This window comes from Chiloscyllium plagiosum, unplaced genomic scaffold, assembly GCF_037043375.1.
Source record: "Chiloscyllium plagiosum isolate Xiang-an unplaced genomic scaffold, Cpla_swu_hap1 HiC_scaffold_42, whole genome shotgun sequence".
In the NCBI taxonomy this organism is placed as follows: domain Eukaryota; kingdom Metazoa; phylum Chordata; class Chondrichthyes; order Orectolobiformes; family Hemiscylliidae; genus Chiloscyllium; species Chiloscyllium plagiosum.
This window is the reverse complement of record NW_028270180.1, coordinates 33,091,656-33,113,718: the sequence shown is the minus strand read 5'-3', so window position 1 is coordinate 33,113,718 and position 22,063 is coordinate 33,091,656. Positions and strand designations below refer to the sequence as shown.

Genomic DNA, 22,063 nt, shown 5'->3' with positions numbered 1-22,063 from the left:
ACCACCTCTAGGACAGCTCGCCCCGGTACCCGCCCGGGGTGACAGCGGTCAGGACGGCCTACGTGGGGCGGGTCATAGCTGCCATGGGGAGGCGGGACCCGTTAACTGGCGTAGTTTACAACCTATAGAAACCTAGAGGTCGGACGCGGTGCCGTTTCCAGCGTTGATGGGCAGACGCCGAAACCAATGGGCATCCAGGGGAGGCGGCACATCTTTCGTAAGCCGCTTTTGATTGGCGGAGTGGGATCTATGGTAACGGAAGGCGGGGCTGTGAGCGCTGGTTCTGCAGCGTGAACATGGCAGCGACAGCGGCATTGACGGGATGGCGGAACGCGGTAAGGGCAACCGGTGCAGAGGTGAACGGTGGGGACCCCGGGGGAGCGGTGAACTGCGGGCGGGAATCTGCTGTGAGGGGCCGGGGTAGGAGCCGGGACATGGACCGGGCCCGGTGCGGGTGGAAGGGAGACCGCGGCCTGTGACTGAGGGGCGGGTGGCGTGGGGCTGGGGACAGGCTGTCGCTCCCGCCGCGGCCGCGCTGACCTTCCCCTGTTGTGGACCCCTCAGGTTCGGCAGCTGCTCGGAGCAGGAAGGAGCAGGAACCCCGTCTCCAGGAGCTTGTCGGAGGTGAGTACCCAGGGGATGGAGGGTTCCATTGCAACCACTTTACAGAACACCCCCCCCCCCTCCCGTCCGTCCCCCCCCTCCCGTCCGTCCCCCCCCTCCCGTTCCCCCACCTCCGTTCCTACCTCTCCGTTCTTTCCCCCCCCCCGTTCTTTCCCCCCCCCGTTCTTTCCCCCCCCTGTTCTTCTCCCCCCCCCCTGTTCTTCCCCCCCCCCTGTTCTTCCCCCCCCCTGTTCTTCCCCCCCCTGTTCTTCTCCCCCCCCTGTTCTTCCCCCCCCCTGTTCTTCCCCCCCCCTGTTCTTCCCCCCCCTGTTCTTCCCCCCCCTGTTCTTCCCCCCCCTGTTCTTCCCCCCCCTGTTCTTCCCCCCCCCTGTTCTTCCCCCCCCCTGTTCTTCCCCCCCCCTGTTCTTCCCCCCCCTGTTCTTCCCCCCCCCTGTTCTTCCCCCCCCCTGTTCTTCCCCCCCCCTGTTCTTCCCCCCCCCTGTTCTTCCCCCCCCCTGTTCTTCCCCCCCCCTGTTCTTCCCCCCCCCTGTTCTTCCCCCCCCCTGTTCTTCCCCCCCCCCTGTTCTTCCCCCCCCCTGTTCTTCCCCCCCCCTGTTCTTCCCCCCCCCTGTTCTTCCCCCCCCCCTGTTCTTCCCCCCCCCTGTTCTTCCCCCCCCCTGTTCTTCCCCCCCCCTGTTCTTCCCCCCCCCTGTTCTTCCCCCCCCCTGTTCTTCCCCCCCCCTGTTCTTCCCCCCCCCTGTTCTTCCCCCCCCCTGTTCTTCCCCCCCCCTGTTCTTCCCCCCCCCTGTTCTTCCCCCCCCCTGTTCTTCCCCCCCCCTGTTCTTCCCCCCCCCTGTTCTTCCCCCCCCCTGTTCTTCCCCCCCCCTGTTCTTCCCCCCCCCTGTTCTTCCCCCCCCCTGTTCTTCCCCCCCCCTGTTCTTCCCCCCCCCTGTTCTTCCCCCCCCCTGTTCTTCCCCCCCCCTGTTCTTCCCCCCCCCTGTTCTTCCCCCCCCCTGTTCTTCCCCCCCCCTGTTCTTCCCCCCACCTGTTCTTCCCCCCCCCTGTTCTTCCCCCCCCCTGTTCTTCCCCCCCCCCCTGTTCTTCCCCCCCCCCCCTGTTCTTCCCCCCCCCCTGTTCTTCCCCCCCCCTGTTCTTCCCCCCCCCCCCTGTTCTTCCCCCCCCCTGTTCTTCCCCCCCCCCCTGTTCTTCCCCCCCCCTGTTCTTCCCCCCCCCTGTTCTTCCCCCCCCCTGTTCTTCCCCCCCCCTGTTCTTCCCCCCCCCTGTTCTTCCCCCCCCCCTGTTCTTCCCCCCCCCCTGTTCTTCCCCCCCCTGTTCTTCCCCCCCCTGTTCTTCCCCCCCCTGTTCTTCCCCCCCCCTGTTCTTCCCCCCCCCCCTGTTCTTCCCCCCCCCTGTTCTTCCCCCCCCTGTTCTTCCCCGACCCCCCCCCCCGTTCTTTGACCCCCCCCCGTTCTTTGACCCCCCCCCCGTTCTTTGACCCCCCCCGTTCTTTGACCCCCCCGTTCTTTCCCCCCCCCCGTTCTTTCCCCCCCCCCGTTCTTTCCCCCCCCCCGTTCTTTCCCCCCCCCCGTTCTTTCCCCCCCCCCGTTCTTTCCCCCCCCCCGTTCTTTCCCCCCCCCGTTCTTTCCCCCCCCCGTTCTTTCCCCCCCCCCGTTCTTTCCCCCCCCCCCGTTCTTTCCCCCCCCCGTTCTTTCCCCCCCCCGTTCTTTCCCCCCCCCGTTCTTTCCCCCCCCCGTTCTTTCCCCCCCCCGTTCTTCCCCCCCCCGTTCTTCCCCCCCCTGTTCTTCCCCCCCCTGTTCTTCCCCCCCCTGTTCTTCCCCCCCCTGTTCTTCCCCCCCCTGTTCTTCCCCCCCCTGTTCTTCCCCCCCCTGTTCTTCCCCCCCCTGTTCTTCCCCCCCCTGTTCTTCCCCCCCCTGTTCTTCCCCCCCCTGTTCTTCCCCCCCCTGTTCTTCCCCCCCCTGTTCTTCCCCCCCCTGTTCTTCCCCCCCCTGTTCTTCCCCCCCCTGTTCTTCCCCCCCCTGTTCTTCCCCCCCCTGTTCTTCCCCCCCCTGTTCTTCCCCCCCCTGTTCTTCCCCCCCCTGTTCTTCCCCCCCCTGTTCTTCCCCCCCCTGTTCTTCCCCCCCCTGTTCTTCCCCCCCCTGTTCTTCCCCCCCCTGTTCTTCCCCCCCCTGTTCTTCCCCCCCCTGTTCTTCCCCCCCCTGTTCTTCCCCCCCCTGTTCTTCCCCCCCCTGTTCTTCCCCCCCCTGTTCTTCCCCCCCCTGTTCTTCCCCCCCCTGTTCTTCCCCCCCCTGTTCTTCCCCCCCCTGTTCTTCCCCCCCCTGTTCTTCCCCCCCCTGTTCTTCCCCCCCCTGTTCTTCCCCCCCCTGTTCTTCCCCCCCCTGTTCTTCCCCCCCCTGTTCTTCCCCCCCCCGTTCTTCCCCGACCCCCCCCCCCGTTCTTTGACCCCCCCCCCGTTCTTTGACCCCCCCCCCGTTCTTTGACCCCCCCCCGTTCTTTGACCCCCCCCCGTTCTTTGACCCCCCCCCGTTCTTTGACCCCCCCCCCGTTCTTTGACCCCCCCCCGTTCTTTGACCCCCCCCCGTTCTTTGACCCCCCCCCGTTCTTTGACCCCCCCCCGTTCTTTGACCCCCCCCCGTTCTTTGACCCCCCCCCGTTCTTTGACCCCCCCCCCGTTCTTTGACCCCCCCCCCGTTCCCTCACCCCCCCCGTTCCCTCACCCCCCCCGTTCCCTCACCCCCCCCCCCGTTCCCTCACCCCCCCCCCCGTTCCCTCACCCCCCCCCCGTTCCCTCACCCCCCCCCCCGTTCCCTCACCCCCCCCCCGTTCCCTCACCCCCCCCCCCCCGTTCCCTCACCCCCCCCCCGTTCCCTCACCCCCCCCCCCGTTCCCTCACCCCCCCCCCGTTCCCTCACCCCCCCCGTTCCCTCACCCCCCCCGTTCCCTCACCCCCCCCCCCGTTCCCTCACCCCCCCCCCCGTTCCCTCACCCCCCCCCCCGTTCCCTCACCCCCCCCCCGTTCCCTCACCCCCCCCCCCCGTTCCCTCACCCCCCCCCCCCGTTCCCTCACCCCCCCCCCGTTCCCTCACCCCCCCCCCGTTCCCTCACCCCCCCCCCGTTCCCTCACCCCCCCCCCGTTCCCTCACCCCCCCCCCGTTCCCTCACCCCCCCCCCGTTCCCTCACCCCCCCCCCGTTCCCTCACCCCCCCCCGTTCCCTCACCCCCCCCCCCGTTCCCTCACCCCCCCCCCCGTTCCCTCACCCCCCCCCCCGTTCCCTCACCCCCCCCCCCGTTCCCTCACCCCCCCCCCGTTCCCTCACCCCCCCCCCGTTCCCTCACCCCCCCCCGTTCCCTCACCCCCCCCCCGTTCCCTCACCCCCCCCCCCGTTCCCTCACCCCCCCCCCCGTTCCCTCACCCCCCCCCCGTTCCCTCACCCCCCCCCCCGTTCCCTCACCCCCCCCCCGTTCCCTCACCCCCCCCCCCCTGTTCCCTCACCCCCCCCCGTTCCCTCACCCCCCCCCCGTTCCCTCACCCCCCCCCGTTCCCTCACCCCCCCCCCGTTCCCTCACCCCCCCCCCGTTCCCTCACCCCCCCCCCGTTCCCTCACCCCCCCCCCCGTTCCCTCACCCCCCCCCCCGTTCCCTCACCCCCCCCCCCGTTCCCTCACCCCCCCCCCGTTCCCTCACCCCCCCCCCGTTCCCTCACCCCCCCCCCCGTTCCCTCACCCCCCCCCCGTTCCCTCACCCCCCCCCCGTTCCCTCACCCCCCCCCCCCCCGTTCCCTCACCCCCCCCCCATTCCCTCACCCTCACCCCCCCCCCGTTCCCTCACCCCCCCCCCGTTCCCCCGTTCCCTCACCCCCCCCCGTTCCCTCACCCCCCCCCCGTTCCCTCACCCCCCCCCCCCCCGTTCCCTCACCCCCCCCCCCCGTTCCCTCACCCTCACCCCCCCCCGTTCCCTCACCCCCCCCCCCGTTCCCCCGTTCCCTCACCCCCCCCCCCGTTCCCTCACCCCCCCCCCGTTCCCTCACCCCCCCCCCGTTCCCTCACCCCCCCCCGTTCCCTCACCCCCCCCCGTTCCCTCACCCCCCCCCCGTTCCCTCACCCCCCCGTTCCCTTAACCCCCCCTCTCTCTCTCTTCTCCACCCCCCCTCTCTCTCTTCTCCACTCCCCCCCCTCTCTCTCTCTTCTCCATCCCCCCCCTCTCTCTCTCTTCTCCACCCCCCCCCTCTCTCTCTTCTCCACCCCCCCCTCCCTCTCTCTTCTCCACCCCCCCCTCCCTCTCTCTTCTCCACCCCCCCCTCCCTCTCTCTTCTCCCCCCCCCCCCCTCTTTCTTCACCCCCCCCCCCCCCCCCCCACCCCGTATCGATCCTTCTGCTCCTTGGATGCTACCTGACCTGCTGTGCTTTTCCACCACCACCACACTCCACTCTTATGTCCAGCATTTGCAGTCCTCACTTTCGCTATGCTTCCTGTTTGTATGGTTGTTTTGCTGCACAGTCATTTCTAATCCTCTTATACTGCTTCAGCTACTGTCTAAATCAGTTTGGATTCTGCTGTGAAGTTAGCAGCTATTGTGTGATGTGATGTGGCTGCATGTGAAACTACCATTGTAAGTAATGGCAACTGTGGATGCACCTTGTTTGTGCCATTAATTTAGAAATCTACGTCACTACTATGCTTTTAGATAATATGGTCTTTCTGCTCTAGAGGTGACTTTTCAAGAACAAATTTTGTTTGGTAATGGCTGATCTGGTCAGATAATGCTGGGTTTTAAATCCTTGCTTACAGTCATTACATTTACAATCAAAAAGATAAAACCTGGAAATGTTGGATGAGATATCAATGAAAATTCTCAAAGCAATTTGTTAGCCTGTACAGATTGTTCATAACAAATACTTTAATGACCATGTAAGAAGTTGCCATTCAGTAATGTCTTATTTTAAACAGTTATGAAGTAAAGGGATCTGAAGCAAATACAGAAATTGCTGGTGATACTCAGGTCTGGCAGCATCTGTCACAACTCAAAACATTAACTCTGCTTTCTTCCCACAGATGCTGCTAGACCTGAATTTTCCTAGCAATTTTAGTTTTTGTTTCAGATTTACAGCATCCACAGTTCTTCTTCATTCTATTATGAAGTAAAGGGATGTGGATAGGCTTTGAAACACTCTTTATACAGTGAAGAGATTGTGAACAAACCTCATAGTTCAGAATGTTCAACAAAAAGTACAACTGCTGTGGATACTGTAGCTGGATATCTGAAATGTCCTTTATGTTTCTATAAATGGGACTGCAGCACTCAGCTACAGTGCCAATTTATTCATGCCAAGTCTGCTTGCAGCTTCTGGTGCAAAAGCAATTGTTATGGATAGTACTTGTGTATATACGTTCCATGCAATTGGAAACTTTCTTATTCAAAGCAGGATCTTTAGACTACTGGCGATGGTTAGATTATATTACAATGTGGAAACAGGCCCTTCGGCCCAACAAGTCCACACCGACCCGCCGAAGCGCAACCCACCCATACCCCTACATTTACTCCTTACCTAACACTACGGGCAATTTAGCATGGCCAATTCACCTGACCTGCACATCTTTGGACTGTGGGAGGAAACCGGCGCACCCGGAGGAAACCCACACAGACACGGGGAGAATGTGCAAACTCCACACAGACAGTTGCCTGAGGCGGGAATTGAACCCGGGTCTCTGGCGCTGTGAGGCAGCAGTGCTAACCACTGTGCCACCATGATTGAAAAAGCAGGATAGACACAATGGGCTAAAAGACCCATGACCTGGCTGTAATATTCTGACTCTATAATATGACAGAATCAAGTATAAATGTAACTTCAGATTTAAAATTGTACTTTTCAATAAGATTCAGTGCTCCCCAGACATCCTGCTAATCTGTAAATTGCTTTTCCTATTCAGACACGGACAGTGACGTTGATCCCAGGTGATGGCATTGGCCCAGAGATATCTGACGCTGTAATGAAGATTTTTGACGCCGCAGAAGTAAATGCCTTTTAACTTCTTGCGAACAGGGTGAATGTACATTGCAGATTTTGAATTTAAATTTTTTGAGATGCTTTTAATTTTAAGGATATAAATTGGCACTCAAGACTGAGTTAAGCAATTTTAACCAAGAAAGGAATCAAGAGTTATAGGGAAATGGTAGGAAATTGGAATTGAGGGTTATTAAATCATCCATGATCTCATTTAACAGCACAGCAGCTTCCATGTGCTAAATGGCCACCTCCTCCTTCCTTATTATTTTCTGTTCTGGGTTTCAAATTCCAATTTCTTTCCACTTGATTGTCCATACTGAAAGTCATTTTAGGTACATTGCTTGTTCAATAAATTGCACAAATGATTAATTACCATTTGAGGATTTTTTTTAAGATTTGACACTCGGGTTGAGTTTCAGGTTGTAAGTTTGCTCGCTGAGCTGGAAGGTTTGTTTTCAGACGTTTCATCACCATGCTAGGTAATATTGTCAATGAGCTACCGGTGAAGCACTGGTGTTATGACCTGCTTGCTGTTTGTGTGTCTTGGTCTGTTAAGGTGGGTGATATCATTTCTGGCTCCTTTTCTCAGAGGTTGGTAAATGGGGTCCAAATTGATGTGTTTATTGATGGAGTTCGGTTTGAATGCCAGGCCTCTGCATGTTGCTGTTTAGCCTGTCCTAGCCTGGGACGCATACTAGTGATAGTGTCTTGACATACAGATGATAGTGATAGTGTCGTGTCTTTTGGTGGCTAGTTTTTTCTGCCTGTCTGTCTAATCTAATGTTTGCAAGTTTTGAGAAGACTTGTAGCTCAGGTTGAGGTTCTGGATGTAAGTTTGCTTGCTGAGCTGGAAGGTTCGTTTTCAGAGGGGGGGGACACCTGGCCCCTCAAATGGATGCTTAAGAAAAAAATTCTCAGCACTGTTTGTACATTAGGGAGATCTCTATGTATCGTGGCCAATGTATTTTTCTCAATTAAAGCAGTATATATGACCATTTGTTTCATTGCTATCTATAGGAGCTTGCAACAAACAAATTGGGATAAACAAAGTCTTGCATTCAGTGTTTCTAAGAATTGCCGAATGGATGGTCTATTGGGGCCTTTTCATGACATCCCCAGAATCTCAGATGCCAGTCTTCAGCCAATTTGATACCCTTCACTTTAGTTCCAGCAGCTAGAATCTATTGATTTTTAATTTTTTTTAAAGGAGAGCAGGCAGGAAGCTGGAGTTGAGGCTGAGATGAGATCAGCATGATTGTACTAAATGATGAAGCAGGGTCATGGGGCCTACTCCTAATTCTAATCCTAGTTATGTTCATAACCAACAAATTCACTGAAACCCTGATCTTGGAGCATGTAGAGCTGTCAAGCTTGTGTATAAAAAGAACCATGGTTAAGGTGCATGTTGCAACATCAAACATGCCAGTCATACTGGGTGACCCGCCAAACCTTCCTCGTATCTTCTATTCTAATTCCAATTTCTTGTTCTTTCCATTTGTCTTTGTTACTTCAGGAAAAGGACCTCCCACAGTGCAAGTGCATTTTCAGTCTCTTTCCCCACTCAGTCTACCCAGCCAGAGTCTTAAATTTAGGATTGTTTCATGTACTTTCATGTTTCATGCAATGTGGTTGCGATGTTGATTCTGGCAGTGCCTTGTAACAGAAAGAGATGCATACTTGAGGTAAATTAACCTACAGTCCCATCTAACCTCCATAATTTGCAGTTTATATTTTGGAACTGAGCAGGTTTCTGTCCCTCAGTTCATGGAGTGACCATAGCTGCTCAACTTGGACTTTCTATAAGTTGATAAATGAAGTTAGTTTGTTATCTAGTAGGAATTCCATTCATAAAGTGGGATTAATAGCCCTGTGACAATTTGAAAGACTTTTATGGGGTTTCCAATGTTGCCTTTTTAAAACAGTAGGAGATGTCATTTGTGCTAAAACCAGTCTTGTGATATTTGGTATTGTAATGGCCATTGAAGTGTTAAGCTGTGGTTAGTTACCTCATTCACCGCTGAGTGCACTTGAGCCAATAAGGAGCAATTTAAAATGCTGCAGCTATGATAACAGAATGAAAGCACTCAGCATTTCCTTGTTTTTTTTTTAAGGTTCCCATTCGTTGGGAGGAGAGGACGGTTACAGCCATCCAAACATCAAGTGGACAATGGATCATTCCACCAGAGGCCACAGAATCCATGAATGCCAACAAAATTGGATTAAAAGGTGCTAAACTATACTCATTTTGATGTCTGTGTTGGGTAACCATACTGTGGGTTATGGCTGACATGGGGTGGAGTGCGGGGAGAATGCCCTGCTTCCTTTGTTTGGAGAAGGTGATGGCACCCTAAAGCCTGTGTCTGTCACCATCAAGCAACTGCCAGCTGCTGTTGCAGATTCAATGGGCGTTGAGGAGATGGGTGATTAGGTCTTGGTGTCATTAACGGTGTGGGCTAAGTTTTGGATGACCTCTAGTTTACAAAGGATAGATTGTGGGAGAACAGCCAGGCGTGGTCAGGGCTCACAAAAACATAGATGAAGGTTCCAGGAGCAGAAGGGCTGCAGCAAGTACGTTAGGAGCAAGAGACCAACTGGAAAGAGACTAGGGCCCCTTAAACATCAGAAGTTATCTTTGTGTTGAATGTCAGAAGCTGGGGGAGAGATTAAACGAATATTTTGTCAGTTTTTTACTGTGGAGAAAGAAATGGAGGCTAGAGAACTCTGAAATAAGTATTGATGTCTTAAACAGTTCACATTATGGAAGAGGAAGTGCTGGTGGCCTTAGAAAATATAAAGGCGAAATAATCTCCGGGACCTGGTCTAGTGTCTCCTGGGACTTTGTGTGAAGTTAGGAAGGAAATTGTGGGCCCCTTGCAAAAATATTTCTATAATTTGTAACTACGCATGAGGTGCTGAATAACTGGAGGTTGGCTAATGTTGTCTTCCTGATGAAGGGCTTTTGCCCGAAACCTCGACTTTCCTCCACCTTGGATGCTGCCTGACCTGCTGTGCTTTTCCAGCACTCCACACACACAAGATTAATCTCCAGTATCTGCAGTCTCACTTTCGCCTAATGTTCTCTTTTGTTTAAGGGATGTAAGGAGAAGCCTGGGAACTATAGACAAATGAGTCTTACTTCGGTTGTGGGTAAGTTGTTAGAAGTAATCCTCAAAGATAGGGCGGCACGGTGGCACAGTGGTTAACACTGCTGCCTCACAGCGCCAGAGACCCGGGTTCAATTCCTGCCCCATATGACTGACTGTGTGGAGTTTGCACATTCTCTCCGTGTCTGTGTGGGTTTCCTCCGGGTGCTCCAGTTTCCTCCCACAGTCCAAAAGATGTGCAGGTCAGGTGAATTGGCCGTGCTAAATTGCCCGTAGTGTTAGGTAAAGGGTAAATGTATGGGTGGGTTACGCTTCGACGGGTTGGTGTGGACTTGTTGGGCCGAAGGGCCTGTTTCCACACTGTAAGTAATCTAAAGTAATCTAATCTAATATGTATTTGGAGAGGGAGGGATTGATTAGAGATAGTCAGTATCGTTTTGTGCGAGGGGAAATTGTCTGAGAAACTTGAGTTTTTTTGAGGAAGATTGAGGGCACTGCAGTAGACATTCTTTTACTTGGACTTTAATAAAGCCTTTGGCCAGGTTCTGCATGGTAGACTAATTAGTAAATTTAGATCACATGGGATTCAGAGCGAGTTTGCCAATTGGATACAAAATTGGTTTAACAACAGGAAACAGTGATAGTGGAGGGCTGTTTTGGACGGGAGGCCTGTGATATTGCTGGGATTGTTCCTGGATCCACTATTATTTGTCATTTATAAATGATTTAGATGAAAATATAGAAGACATGCCTAGTAAGTTTGCGGATGACACCAGTCATGAAGGTTATCTAAGATTACAAAGAGATCTTTATCAATTGGGTCAATGGGCTGAAGAGTGGCAGAAGGAGTTTAATTTAGATTAATGCAAGGTATTGTAGTTTGGTAAAAACAAACAAGGTCAGGAATGATAGTTAAAAGTAGGACCTTGGGTAGTGTTGTAGAACAGATACCTAGTGGTTCAAGTACATAATTCTTTGAATTTTGCATCACCAGGTCAAGGGGTTTTGCACACTTGCCTTCATTTTCAGACCTTTGAGTATAGGAGTTGGGATGTTATGTTGAGATTGTACAGCGTGCTGGGGGGGCCTCTTCTCGAGTACTATGTCCAGATCTGGTTACCCTGTTATAGGAAGGATATTATTGAGCTGGAGAGGTTCAGAAGAGATCTACCAGGATGTTGCTGGGAATGGAAGTTTTGAGTTGTAAGGATAGGCTGGGATTTTTTTCACTAGAATGTAACAGATTGAGCGGTGATCTTGTAGAGGTTTTTAAAATGAGGGATATAGATAAAGTGAATGGTAGTTATCTTTCCCTGGAGTGGGGGATTTCAAGACCAGAGGACACATTTTTAAGCTGAGATGAGAAAGATTTTTTAAAAAGACACGAAGGGATCATGTGTGGATTGAACATCCAGTGTAAGTGGTGGATGAGGGTACAGTTATGACATTTAAAGACATTTAGATAAATATGTAATTAAGAAATGTTTGGAGGGATATAGGCCAAGCACAGGCAAGTGGGACTAGTTTGGGGATAGAGTTGGCATGGACTGATTGGACTGAAGGGTCTGTTTCTGTGCTGCATGCCTCTTTCACTCTGTGTTAAGATGGGCAGTGTTGTAGGGATGGAAATAGGCAATCTCTGTGATGCAGATTTGTAATTGGAATGTCATCTTTGGCTTAGAATGGTCTGATTCAGCCTCAGGGATGAAATCAGTGGCCAGGAACCAAGTTCACCATCTGGACTGAAGACAATGTCTTCTCAACATGTTATCGGAGGAAGTTTCTGCTTTTGAGGATTAGACACCTAGCAAGTTTTGGAGTCTGTGGAGGGGTTGAGATTCAGAGTCTAACAATTACACCTATTTACTGTGTCTATCTGTGAAGTGCTTGCATTTCACTACACATCATAAGCATTGTCATGATTTCTTGTCATTAAAACCTTTTTATCTTTGGCACTTCGCATCCCTGTAAAACCTGAGAGAAGTAGATGTCATCTGTTGATTAGTTCTAATTCTAGTCGAGTTCTAAGGAAATACAACAAGTGCTCAGAAACAAAAACTAAAATTACTAGAGAAAGTCAGCAGATTTGACGGCAACTGTGGACAGAAAAAAAAGAGTTAATGTTTCAAGATAAGTGACCATTCTAGCCATTTAAATGTCTGAATAATCTGTACATTTTAGTCTATTTTGCAAGGTATGTGATTTATACTTTTGGATTTTAATCTCAAAGTAGAAGCAGGTTGATATGGGTCATCTTTGTGAAGGTTTATAAAATGTTTTCCCCAAGCAGGCCTGGTCTAAGTGCATCAGTTCCAATTAAGAGTGGGGCTGTAGTGGAGTGGCTGGTAGACCACCTGTGGTGTTAATGAAAAAGTGTTTATACTATTTCATTGATGACAAATAAACATGTTACAGCAATTAGTTTTAGTTTTGACTTCAGGACCGAAGGTTCAAGGTTTCAGTTCAGAAAAATCTGGTGTTCAGCTCCAAAGAGAAAAGGTTCTCTTCTAGTGGGAGAATCAAATCATATACAGCAGGTTTATTCTGTTTATTTGTAGTTTAACTTATTGATGCAGGTTGAGTCACTTAGTTGAGAATATTATAGTACCGAGTGCTTTGTCATTAAATGTCTGTTGGAAATGACTGGCAGTTTTCTCTGATTCAATGAGTTATCCTTTTATTTAACTTGGTTTACTCCAATACAGTGAAGTATGGTATCATGTACGGTCTTAAAGTAGCTGCTTGTCACTGAGCATCATCTCCACTGTGACATTCTGAACACTTGTCCTTAAGAACGGTCACTTATCTTGAAACATTAACTTTTTTTTTCTGTCCACAGTAGCTGATTTTCTCTAGTATTTTTAGTTTTTATTTCTGAGCACTTGTTGTATTTCCTGGGGTACTGGGCTAATGGTCGGATAGTGTGGATGAGCAGAGGGATCTTGGTGTCCATGTACACAGATCTTTGAAGGTTGCCACCCAGATAAATAGTGCGGTGAAGAAGGCATATGGCTACTGGCTTTTATTGGTAGAGGAATTGAGTTCCCGAGTCCTGAGGTCATGTTGCAGTTGTATAAGATTAGATTAGATTAGATTACAGTGTGGAAACAGGCCCTTCGGCCCAACAAGTCCACACCGACCCGCCGAAGCGCAACCCACCCATACCCCTAAATTTACCCCTTACCTAACACTACGGGAAATTTAGTATGGCCAATTCACCTGACCCTGCACATCTTTGGACTGTGGGAGGAAACCGGAGCACCCGGAGGAAACCCACGCAGACACGGGGAGAACGTGCAAACTCCACACAGTCAGTCGCCTGAGGCGGGAATTGAACCCGGGTCTCTGGCGCTGTGAGGCAGCAGTGCTATCCACTGTGCCACCGTGCCGCCCACAAGACTCTGGTGCGGCCACATCTGGAGTATTGTGTGCAGTTTAGGTTGCCATACTATAGGAAGGATGTGGAGGCAATGGAACGGGTGCAGAGGAGGTTTACCAGGATGTTGCCTGGTATGGTAGGAAGATCGTATGAGGAAAGGCTGAGGCACTTGGGGTTGTTTTCATTGGAGAAAAGAAAGTTTAGGGGTGACTTGATAGAGGTGTACAAGATGATTAGGGGTTTGGATAGGGTCGACAGTGAGAATCTTTTTCCACGTATGGAGTCAGCTATTACAAGGGGGCATAGCTTTAAATTAAGGGGGGGTAGGTATAGGACAGATGTTAGGGGTAGGTTCTTTACTCAGCGAGTCGTGAGTTCATGGAATGCCCTGCCAGTAGCAGTGGTGGACTCTCCCTCATGGGCATTTAAGCGGGCATTGGATAGGCATATGGAGGATAGTGGGCTAGTGTAGGTTAGATGGGCTTGGATCGGCGCAACATCGAGGGCCGAAGGGCCTGTAGTGCGCTGTATTCTTCTATGTTCTATGTCCTTAGTCAGTCTGCCCCAGGTTTCCTCAAACAGTGTTAGGTTTCCACCAAAAGGCAGATAAAACAATAAACAAATGGGTTTATCTGTTTTAACATTTCAGAGTTATAGGGCAAGTCTGCAGTTTTCCCTTAATGGTGCTCACTGCAGAGATGACTCAGTAACAAATTTTGTAATCTTTCAGGGCCTTTGAAGACTCCTATTGCAGCAGGGCATCCTTCGATGAATTTGCTACTTCGCAAGACCTTTGACCTTTACGCAAATGTGCGCCCCTGTGTATCGATCGAAGGTTTTAAGACTCCCTATAGTGGTGTAGACCTTGTTACAATTAGAGAAAATACAGAAGGAGAATACAGTGGCATAGAGCATGTGGTGAGTTTCTGTTTATAGTAAATTATATTGTCATATTTTAAATTTGATTTTGGAATGTGAACAAAACTGGCAAGGCCATAGTCATTGTTCTTCTCGTGTTGTCTTTAGAATGTGAACTTTCTCCTTAAACCACTGCAGTCTTTTCTGATGCTGATTCCAATGTCCCTGAAGATGTCAGCACAAGCAGACAGGCTGGTGAAGGTGTATAGAATGTTTGCTTTCATTCGCCATGCCATAGAATATAGGAGCAAGAAAGTCTTGATGCAACTTTGCAAAAAACATTGGTAAGGCCACAGATGGCATAATGTATGCTATTCTGGTTACCATATTATCAGAAGGTCATGATTGTGCTGGAGAAGGTGCAGAGAAGGTTCACCAGGATGTTGCCTCAAATGGAAATTCTCAGTTATGAGGAGAGATTGTATAGGCAGGGTTTGTTTTCCCTGGAGCAGAGAATGCTGAGTGGGGAGGGATCTGATTGAGAGGCATAGGCAGGGTAGAGAATCTCTTCACCATCGCAGATATCAGAGGTTTTAAGACTCCCTATAGTGGTGTGGACGTTACAGTTAGAAATATGAAGGAGAATGCAGTGACACAATCTAAGACCAGAGGGCACAAGTTTAAGGTCAGGACTAAGTGGTTTAGAAAAGATTTGAAGGGTATAATTTTTGCCCAAAGGGTGGTAGAAATATGCAATGTACTGCCTGAGAGGGTGGCAGAGGCAGGTACTCTTTCTATATTCAATAAGCATCTGGGTGAGCACTTAAAACTCCAAGGCATTGTAGGCCATGGACCAAATGCAGCTAAATCGAATTAATGTGGTTTGATGTTTATTTGTCGGCATATATGTGATGAGCCGAAGGACCTGTTTCTGCCTTCTATGACTGAAAATGGTGTTATGGTGTGCATTATGTGATGTTAATCCAGCAATGGTGAAGGAATGCCGTTGATGTGTGCCCAAGTCAGAACAGAGTAGAGTTTGGAGCTGATGTTTCTATGCCATTGCTGCTTGTGGCTACATTACAGGAGAGCGAGAGAAGAGTCAGTAACTTTGGTGAATTGTAGTGTACTCTGGATGTTGTCATCAGTTAACCAACCCATCATGAATATGGTGAAAGCTTCTCAAAGGTGCTGGCTGACATGTCCTGGCAAGTAATGTATCACCTGCCTAACCAGATTGTTCTGGAAGGCAGAGAGGCCTGGAAATGTTAGGTGAGCTACTCATCTGAATGCCGAGCTTTTATTGTGATGTTGAAATGATCAATCACAAGCTAATGAAAACTGACATCTTCCCCTTGGTAGTGGTGAACTCTACAGTGGTGACCCAGCTCTCCCTTGCCTGAAGTGGTTTTAGTTTGACATCTGACCCTATCTGCCAGTTTTCAGCTCAGGCCTGAATGTTTTCCCGGACCTGCCAAAGGCTAAATTGACACATTCGTTACCAGAGGAATTTTAAACAAAATGAAATACTATGTAGTCATCATGAACTGTTCAACTGTAGCTTTTGATGGAAAGATTTTCAATGAAACACGAGAGATGGAATAACCTGAGGAAGTTGCCCTGAAACTCAGTGAGACTGACAATTTAATAACTGGCCTCTGATAATTAGACTGACTTGCTACATGTCAGATGTGATTTCCAGCCAGAGTGTTTCCTTTTCACTGTGTTCTGACTTGACAGAGCATTACTTGGTGGATAGCTCCTTTCAACTCTCTACTGTTCACTTTATCTCTGTTTTTATTGGATGTGGTTCATAGGGGTTTACAAGATTGATGCCTGAAATGGGTGAGTAGTTTTGAGATAGATTGGACAGCCTAGGCTTGTTTCCACAGGTGTTTAAAAGGTGAGAGATGTCCTTGTTGAAATGTATAAAATACTGAATGATCTTGACAGGGTTAAGATAAAGAGGATGTTTTCTCTTGTAGGTCAGTTCAGAGCATAGAAAATAGTGGGAGTGAGCCATTTGGCTCTTTTAAACCTCCCCTACCATTCAATATAATCATAGGGGAGGCAGTGGCCTAGTGGTATTATCACTGGGTCTTTAATCTAGAGACCCAGGTGATGTCCTGGTGGCAAAGGTTTTAATCCCACGGGCAGATGGTGGAGTTTGATTCCAATAAAAATATGGATGATAAGAACCTAATGATAGCCATGAATCCATTGTCAATTATAGGAAAAACCCATCTGGTACACTAATGTCCTTACCTGGTCTTGACTACATGTGACTCCAGACCCACCGTAATGTGAGTGACTCTTAACTGTCCTCTGGGTAATTAGGGGTGGGCAATAAATGGCCTAGCCAGTGACTCCCACATCTCATGAAAGAATACACTAAAAAAAATTCATCATTGATCCCCATACCCTGTTTCCACTTTCTCCTCCTACCCTTTTATCTCTGTAACCCTAGCAACTACATCTAACTCCTACTTGAAAACATTGAATGTTTTGTCCTCTACCGCTTTCTATGGCAGAGTCTCAACTCTGGGTGAATAAGTGTCTCTTCCCCTCGGTCCTAAATGGCCTACCCTGTTTCCTTAAACAGACTCCTGTCTGTGACTCACCGGTCATCAGGAACATCCCTCCTCTGTTTACCTCGCCTAGTACCATTAGAATGTTATAGCTTTTTGTGAGCTTCCCCCTCGTTCCACAAACTCCAGTGAATATGGTCATAACCGAACTTCATAAGTCAGTCCTGCCATCCCAGGAATGAGTCCATACACCTTCCTTGCACTCCCTCCATAGCCAGAACATTCTTCCTTAGGTAAGTAGATCAAAACTGCACACACTATTCCAGATGTGGTCTAACCAAGGCCCCTGTACAGTAACAGGAATGTATCCCTGCTTCTGTGCTGTAATACCTTTACTTTGAAGACCAATGCACCATTTGACTCCACTACTTGCTGTAACTAAATGTTACTTTCAGTAACTAGTGTACAAAAACATCCAAGTGCTGTTTCACTCTCCATTCATCTGCCTTCATGTTTTGCTACCAAAATGGTTAACTTCTCATTTATCCACATTGTACTTAATCATAGAATCCTTAGTGTGGAATCAGATCGTTTGACCCAACGTGTCGACACCGACCCTCCGAAGAGTATCCCACCCAGACCCATTCCCCTATCTTATTACTCTACATTTCTCCTGACTAATGCACCTAGTCTACACATCCCTGAACACTATGGGCAATTTAGCATGACCATTTCACCTAACCTGCACATCTTTTGGATTGTGGAAGGAAATCTGAGCACCCGGAGGAAACTCACGCAGACACAGGAGAATGTGCAAACTCCACAGTGCCTGAAGCTGGAATCGAACCCAGGTCCCTGTGAGGCAGCAGTGTGAACCACTTAGCAACCATGCATTAATCTGCCATACATTTACCTACTCGTTCAATTTAACAAAATAACACTGAAGCATCTTCATAGTTCACCCAGCCAGCTTTGTGTTGTCTGCAAACTTGGGGATTTTACATTTAGTTCACTTATCTTTATAAAGTGTCCTAACATTCAAGGCTTTGGGACTAGTGTAGGTAGCAGTATATTTTGGTGTTGTGGTTCTGTTCGCCGAGCTGGAAGTTTTTGTTGCAAACGTTTCGTCCCCTGGCTAGGCGACATCATCAGTGCTTGGGAGCCTCCTGCGAAGCGCTTCTTTGATGTTTCCTCCGGTGTTTATAGTGGTCTGTCCCTGCCGCTTCCAGTTGTCAGTTTCAGCTGTCCGCTGTAGTGGTTGGTATATTGGGTCCAGGTCGACGTGTTTGTTGATGGAGTTTGTGGATGAATGCCATGCCTCTAGGAATTCCCTGGCTGTTCTCTGTCTGGCTTGCCCTATGATCGTAGTGTTGTCCCAGTTGAATTCATGTTGCTTGTTGTCTGCATGTGTGGCTACTAAGGATAGCTGGTCGTAAACACCGGAGGAAACATCAAAGAAGCGCTTCGCAGGAGGCTCCCAAGCACTGATGATGTCGCCTAGCCAGGGGACGAAACATTTGCAACAAAAACTTCCAGCTCGGCGAACAGAACCACAACAACGAGCACCCGAGCTACAAATCTTCGCACAAACGTTGAGTATATTTTGGTGGTATAGACTTGATGGGTCATAGGGCCTCTTCTGTACTGTTTCTCTCTCAATCTTTAATATATATTGTGAATAACTGGGGTCAATCAATCAATCACTACAGTGCTCCACTAGTCACCGCCTGCCATTCAGAAAAAGACCTTTTTATTCCTGCTGTTTCCTGTCTGCCAACCAGTTCTCTATCCATGTCAGTGCACTAACCCCAATCCTATTCTATTTTACATGCTGATCTCTTATGTTGCACCTTATCAAAAGCCTTCTGAAAGTTCCTGTAAATCATATCCACTGGCTCCCTGATCAATTCTTTGAGTTACATCCTTGAAAAATTGTGCAAGTTGAGCACTATTTCTTTTTCAATGCTGTCTATGTTCACTCCTATCAGTTATTAAATCTTTAATCGTTTATAATGGACTCTAGGAATTTCCCCTATTTCTGCCAGGGACCCACATTTGTTTAAACCTATTATCTTCTCTTCCAAGCCAATAGAAGCTTTTACGATCAATTCGTATGTTTCCAACAAGCTTCCGCTGAAACTCTTAATTTCCCCTCTTAATTAATACCTTTGTCCTTCTTTGCTGAAAGCTAAATTCCTCCCAATCCTTGAGTCTGTTACTCTTTTTTTGGCCAGCTTGTATGCCCCTTCTTTGAATTTGTGTTCCTAATATCTAAATTCATGGGTTTTTGTTTGTTAGACAAGAAAGAACAATTGATGCACACTTTAAATATTTGTTATTGCCTGATAACCATCATCCTTATAAGTAACATTCCCCAATTTATCATTATCTTGAATAAGGAGACATTTCAAAATTAAGGTTCATCCTTTTAGGATAGAGACAAAGGGCTAGTGGAACAAACCAAATACAAGTGACTATTGGTGCTCTTGAACTAATCTGACTCCTTCCCTGCCATCCTCACTGCGTTCTCTTACTCGTGCTACCTCTTGTTTGAAAACTTGGTGAGAACAAGAATCAGGAGTTCCTGCCGTTCCTTTCCTTCTGGTTTCGTTAGCTTGAGACTGTAGCTCCTAGTGGTGTTCTAATCTCTGCTCTGTTAAAATGTGCTTTTACAAGGATTGTGCAAAGCTACTTGTCTTGAGGTAAATGTGTAAGTTGCAACGTGTCAGCAGAACCACAAAACCAGACCTGTTGAGATAAATTAGAATCTGATCCTGAATTTGCTGTGTTTTGTATGTTCCTTACTTCACACGTTAGAGCTGGAATTATAATTTCTGTGTTAATTCACTAGTCTGGTATGGCCTATAAGGACCCGGGGCATTTTGTTTATCCCAGTGGGTTGAAGAGCTCTGAACAGACTGTCCTCTGTGTAACCTCATGCTAGTGGCAGCTGGTGCAGTGACTGGTTTGGAAGCACCATCCACTTTGTCTATAATAAAAGGCAAAAAGGAGGTACCAGCAGTGTTGTGTGGCTCGTAAAACATTGGAGGTCTGATTCTCTCTCCCTGTAGTGATGTCCAGGAGTTGTGTAGGGGTTTGTCAGCTTATCTCTGGTCTTGCATCTTTAACCTCACCCCTCGTCCCTTTTTTTTCTTTTTGAAAAGTTTTTTCAAATTAAAAGGAGCTTTGAGGATATGGTTGTTCTATGCACTGAGGTTTCAGTTCTTGGTGTTGCCCACTGATGTTTATCCTTACTGAGAGTGCAAAGAGTATATCAGATGCTGAATATAAATTACTGAATATCCTATTCCTGTATTGGATAAGGGTGGCTTCTTAAATATCCTTGTAGCTATGTGAAGCACTGTCTCATCTGAAATCTCTCAGGCAAAAAATGTTTTAATCGCTCCTTAGTACTAAGTTAGCAAATGTTGAAATAGCAAAATTAGTCTCGACATCTTGTAGATGCGTGAGAATGCCCTTGATTGCTATCTCTATATCTATTGTATTTGTGGGGATTTTGCACCATACACAATCGGAGTGTCATATCCCCTACTGTTGAGTAACTAAGTGAAGACTGTGGAGATTATAAACTTTGCCTGGCTATGTGTGCCCAATTTGCAGATTGTTGATGGGGTGGTGCAGAGTATTAAACTGATCACAGAAGATGCCAGCAGACGTATCGCGGAGTTTGCGTTTGAGTATGCGAGGAACAACCAGAGAAGCACAGTTACAGCCGTGCACAAAGCCAACATTATGTAAGTGGAATTCAGTCACACTTTCGCTAGCAAAGATTCTGGCTTACTTAGAACTTACATATTTAAATCTATTCCAAAGGTGCCACATCTGAAAGTCTAGCCAGTAATGTGTAGAGCAGCATGATGTGGCTGAGAAAGCTCAGGAGGCAATCCTTGTTCCATAGGGGTCCCACCACTTCACTGATCAAATGGGTTCTCGCATGTGTAGGTGGCTTGTTTCAGTTGGGGATAACTATTGACCAGAAACTGAACTGGACCAGACCTATAAATACTGTTGCCACAAGAGCAGGGCTGAGACTGGCAAGTAACCCACTACCTGCTTTCCCAAAGTAAGACATGTGATGGAAGTCTCTACTTTCCTGAATGAATGCAGCTTTATCAACACTGTAAATGTTTGACACCATCCAGGACACAGCAGCCACTGGATTGGCACCTCATTCATCACTTTCAATGTTCACTTCTTTCACTGCTGTAGCAGTAGTGTGTTGGTGTGTACCATCTAAAAGATGCACTGTAGTAACTCACCAAGGTTCCTTTGACAGTACTTCTAAATCTACACCACTACCATAGAGAGTGATGAGGCAGCAAATGTTTTGCCAGTGGTCTTTACATTCATAAGTACGTACAGAAGCATATTCCGTGAATAAACCTGTACTTTGATACTACATACATGTTTTTCAGGCGAATGTCAGATGGACTTTTCCTGAGGAAATGCAGAGAAGCAGCAGAAAATGCTAAAGATATCAAGTTTACAGAAATGTACTTGGATACGGTTTGCCTTAATGTAAGTCAGTACTATGAAATTGGAGGTTTTTACAGCACAGAGGCCCTTCAGCACATAGGGTGATTGGCACAGCACAATGTCCATCGATCATAATTCCATTTTCCAGCATTTGGTCTGTACACTTTGTATGCAACCGTGTTTCAAGTGCACTTCTAAATCATCCTTGCGTTTTTTTTTCTGGAGGTGTGAATTGTTGCCTTTACCACCCTTTTCAGGTAGTGAGTTTTAGATAATTACAACCCTCTGGGTGGGAAAAGAAATCCTCAAACTCCCTCTAAAGCTCTTCCTACGTACCCTTAGACGGTGTGCCTAATTATTGGCTCCTCTACTAAGGAGGAGTGTTTCTTGCGATCAACCGTCTATGGCCCTCAGAACTTTGTACACCTCACTCTGACCTTCTCTTCTCTTCTCTTTTCCCCCCCCCCCCCAAAAAAAAAATCAACTATTCTGTGCTCTCAGGTAGATGAGACTATCTAGTATATTTTTGTAGCCTAATTGTTCCAATGCAGGCAACATCCTGGTGAATCTTTTCTGCACACTCCCTAGTGCAATCTCATCCTTCCTATTGTGTGCCAACCAGATCTAGAACATAGAAGAATACAGCGCAGTACAGGCCCTTCGGCCCTCGATGTTGCGCCGATCCAAGCCCACCTAACCTACACTAGCCCACTATCCTCCATATGCCTATCCAATGCCCGCTTAAATGCCCATAATGAGGGAGAGTCCACCACTGCTACTGGCAGGGCATTCCATGAACTCACGACTCGCTGAGTAAAGAACCTACCCCTAACATCTGTCCTATATCTACCCCCCCTTAATTTAAAGCTATGCCCCCTTGTAATAGCTGACTCCATACGTGGAAAAAGATTCTCATTGTCAACACTATCTAAACCCCTAATCATCTTGTACACCTCTATCAAGTCACCCCTAAACCTTCTTTTCTCCAATGAAAACAACCCCAAGTGCCTCAGCCTTTCCTCATACGATCATCCTACCATACCAGGCAACATCCTGGTAAACCTCCTCTGC

At 48.7% G+C, this 22,063-nt stretch overlaps 1 protein-coding gene across 1 annotated transcript in view; it reads left to right on the top strand.

Annotated features, from left to right (window-relative positions):
• The first annotated feature begins 270 nt into the window (after window positions 1-270).
• idh3a (isocitrate dehydrogenase (NAD(+)) 3 catalytic subunit alpha) overlaps window positions 271-22,063 on the top strand; it is a 37,967-nt gene continuing 16,174 nt past the window's right edge. The window contains exons 1-7 of the mRNA XM_043680153.2: window positions 271-335; window positions 565-624; window positions 6,550-6,633; window positions 8,738-8,852; window positions 13,840-14,027; window positions 20,117-20,250; window positions 20,932-21,034. Of these exons, the coding sequence (XP_043536088.2) occupies window positions 297-335; window positions 565-624; window positions 6,550-6,633; window positions 8,738-8,852; window positions 13,840-14,027; window positions 20,117-20,250; window positions 20,932-21,034 (723 nt within the window). The 5' untranslated portion in view covers window positions 271-296. The remainder of the gene's footprint in view (window positions 336-564; window positions 625-6,549; window positions 6,634-8,737; window positions 8,853-13,839; window positions 14,028-20,116; window positions 20,251-20,931; window positions 21,035-22,063) is intronic.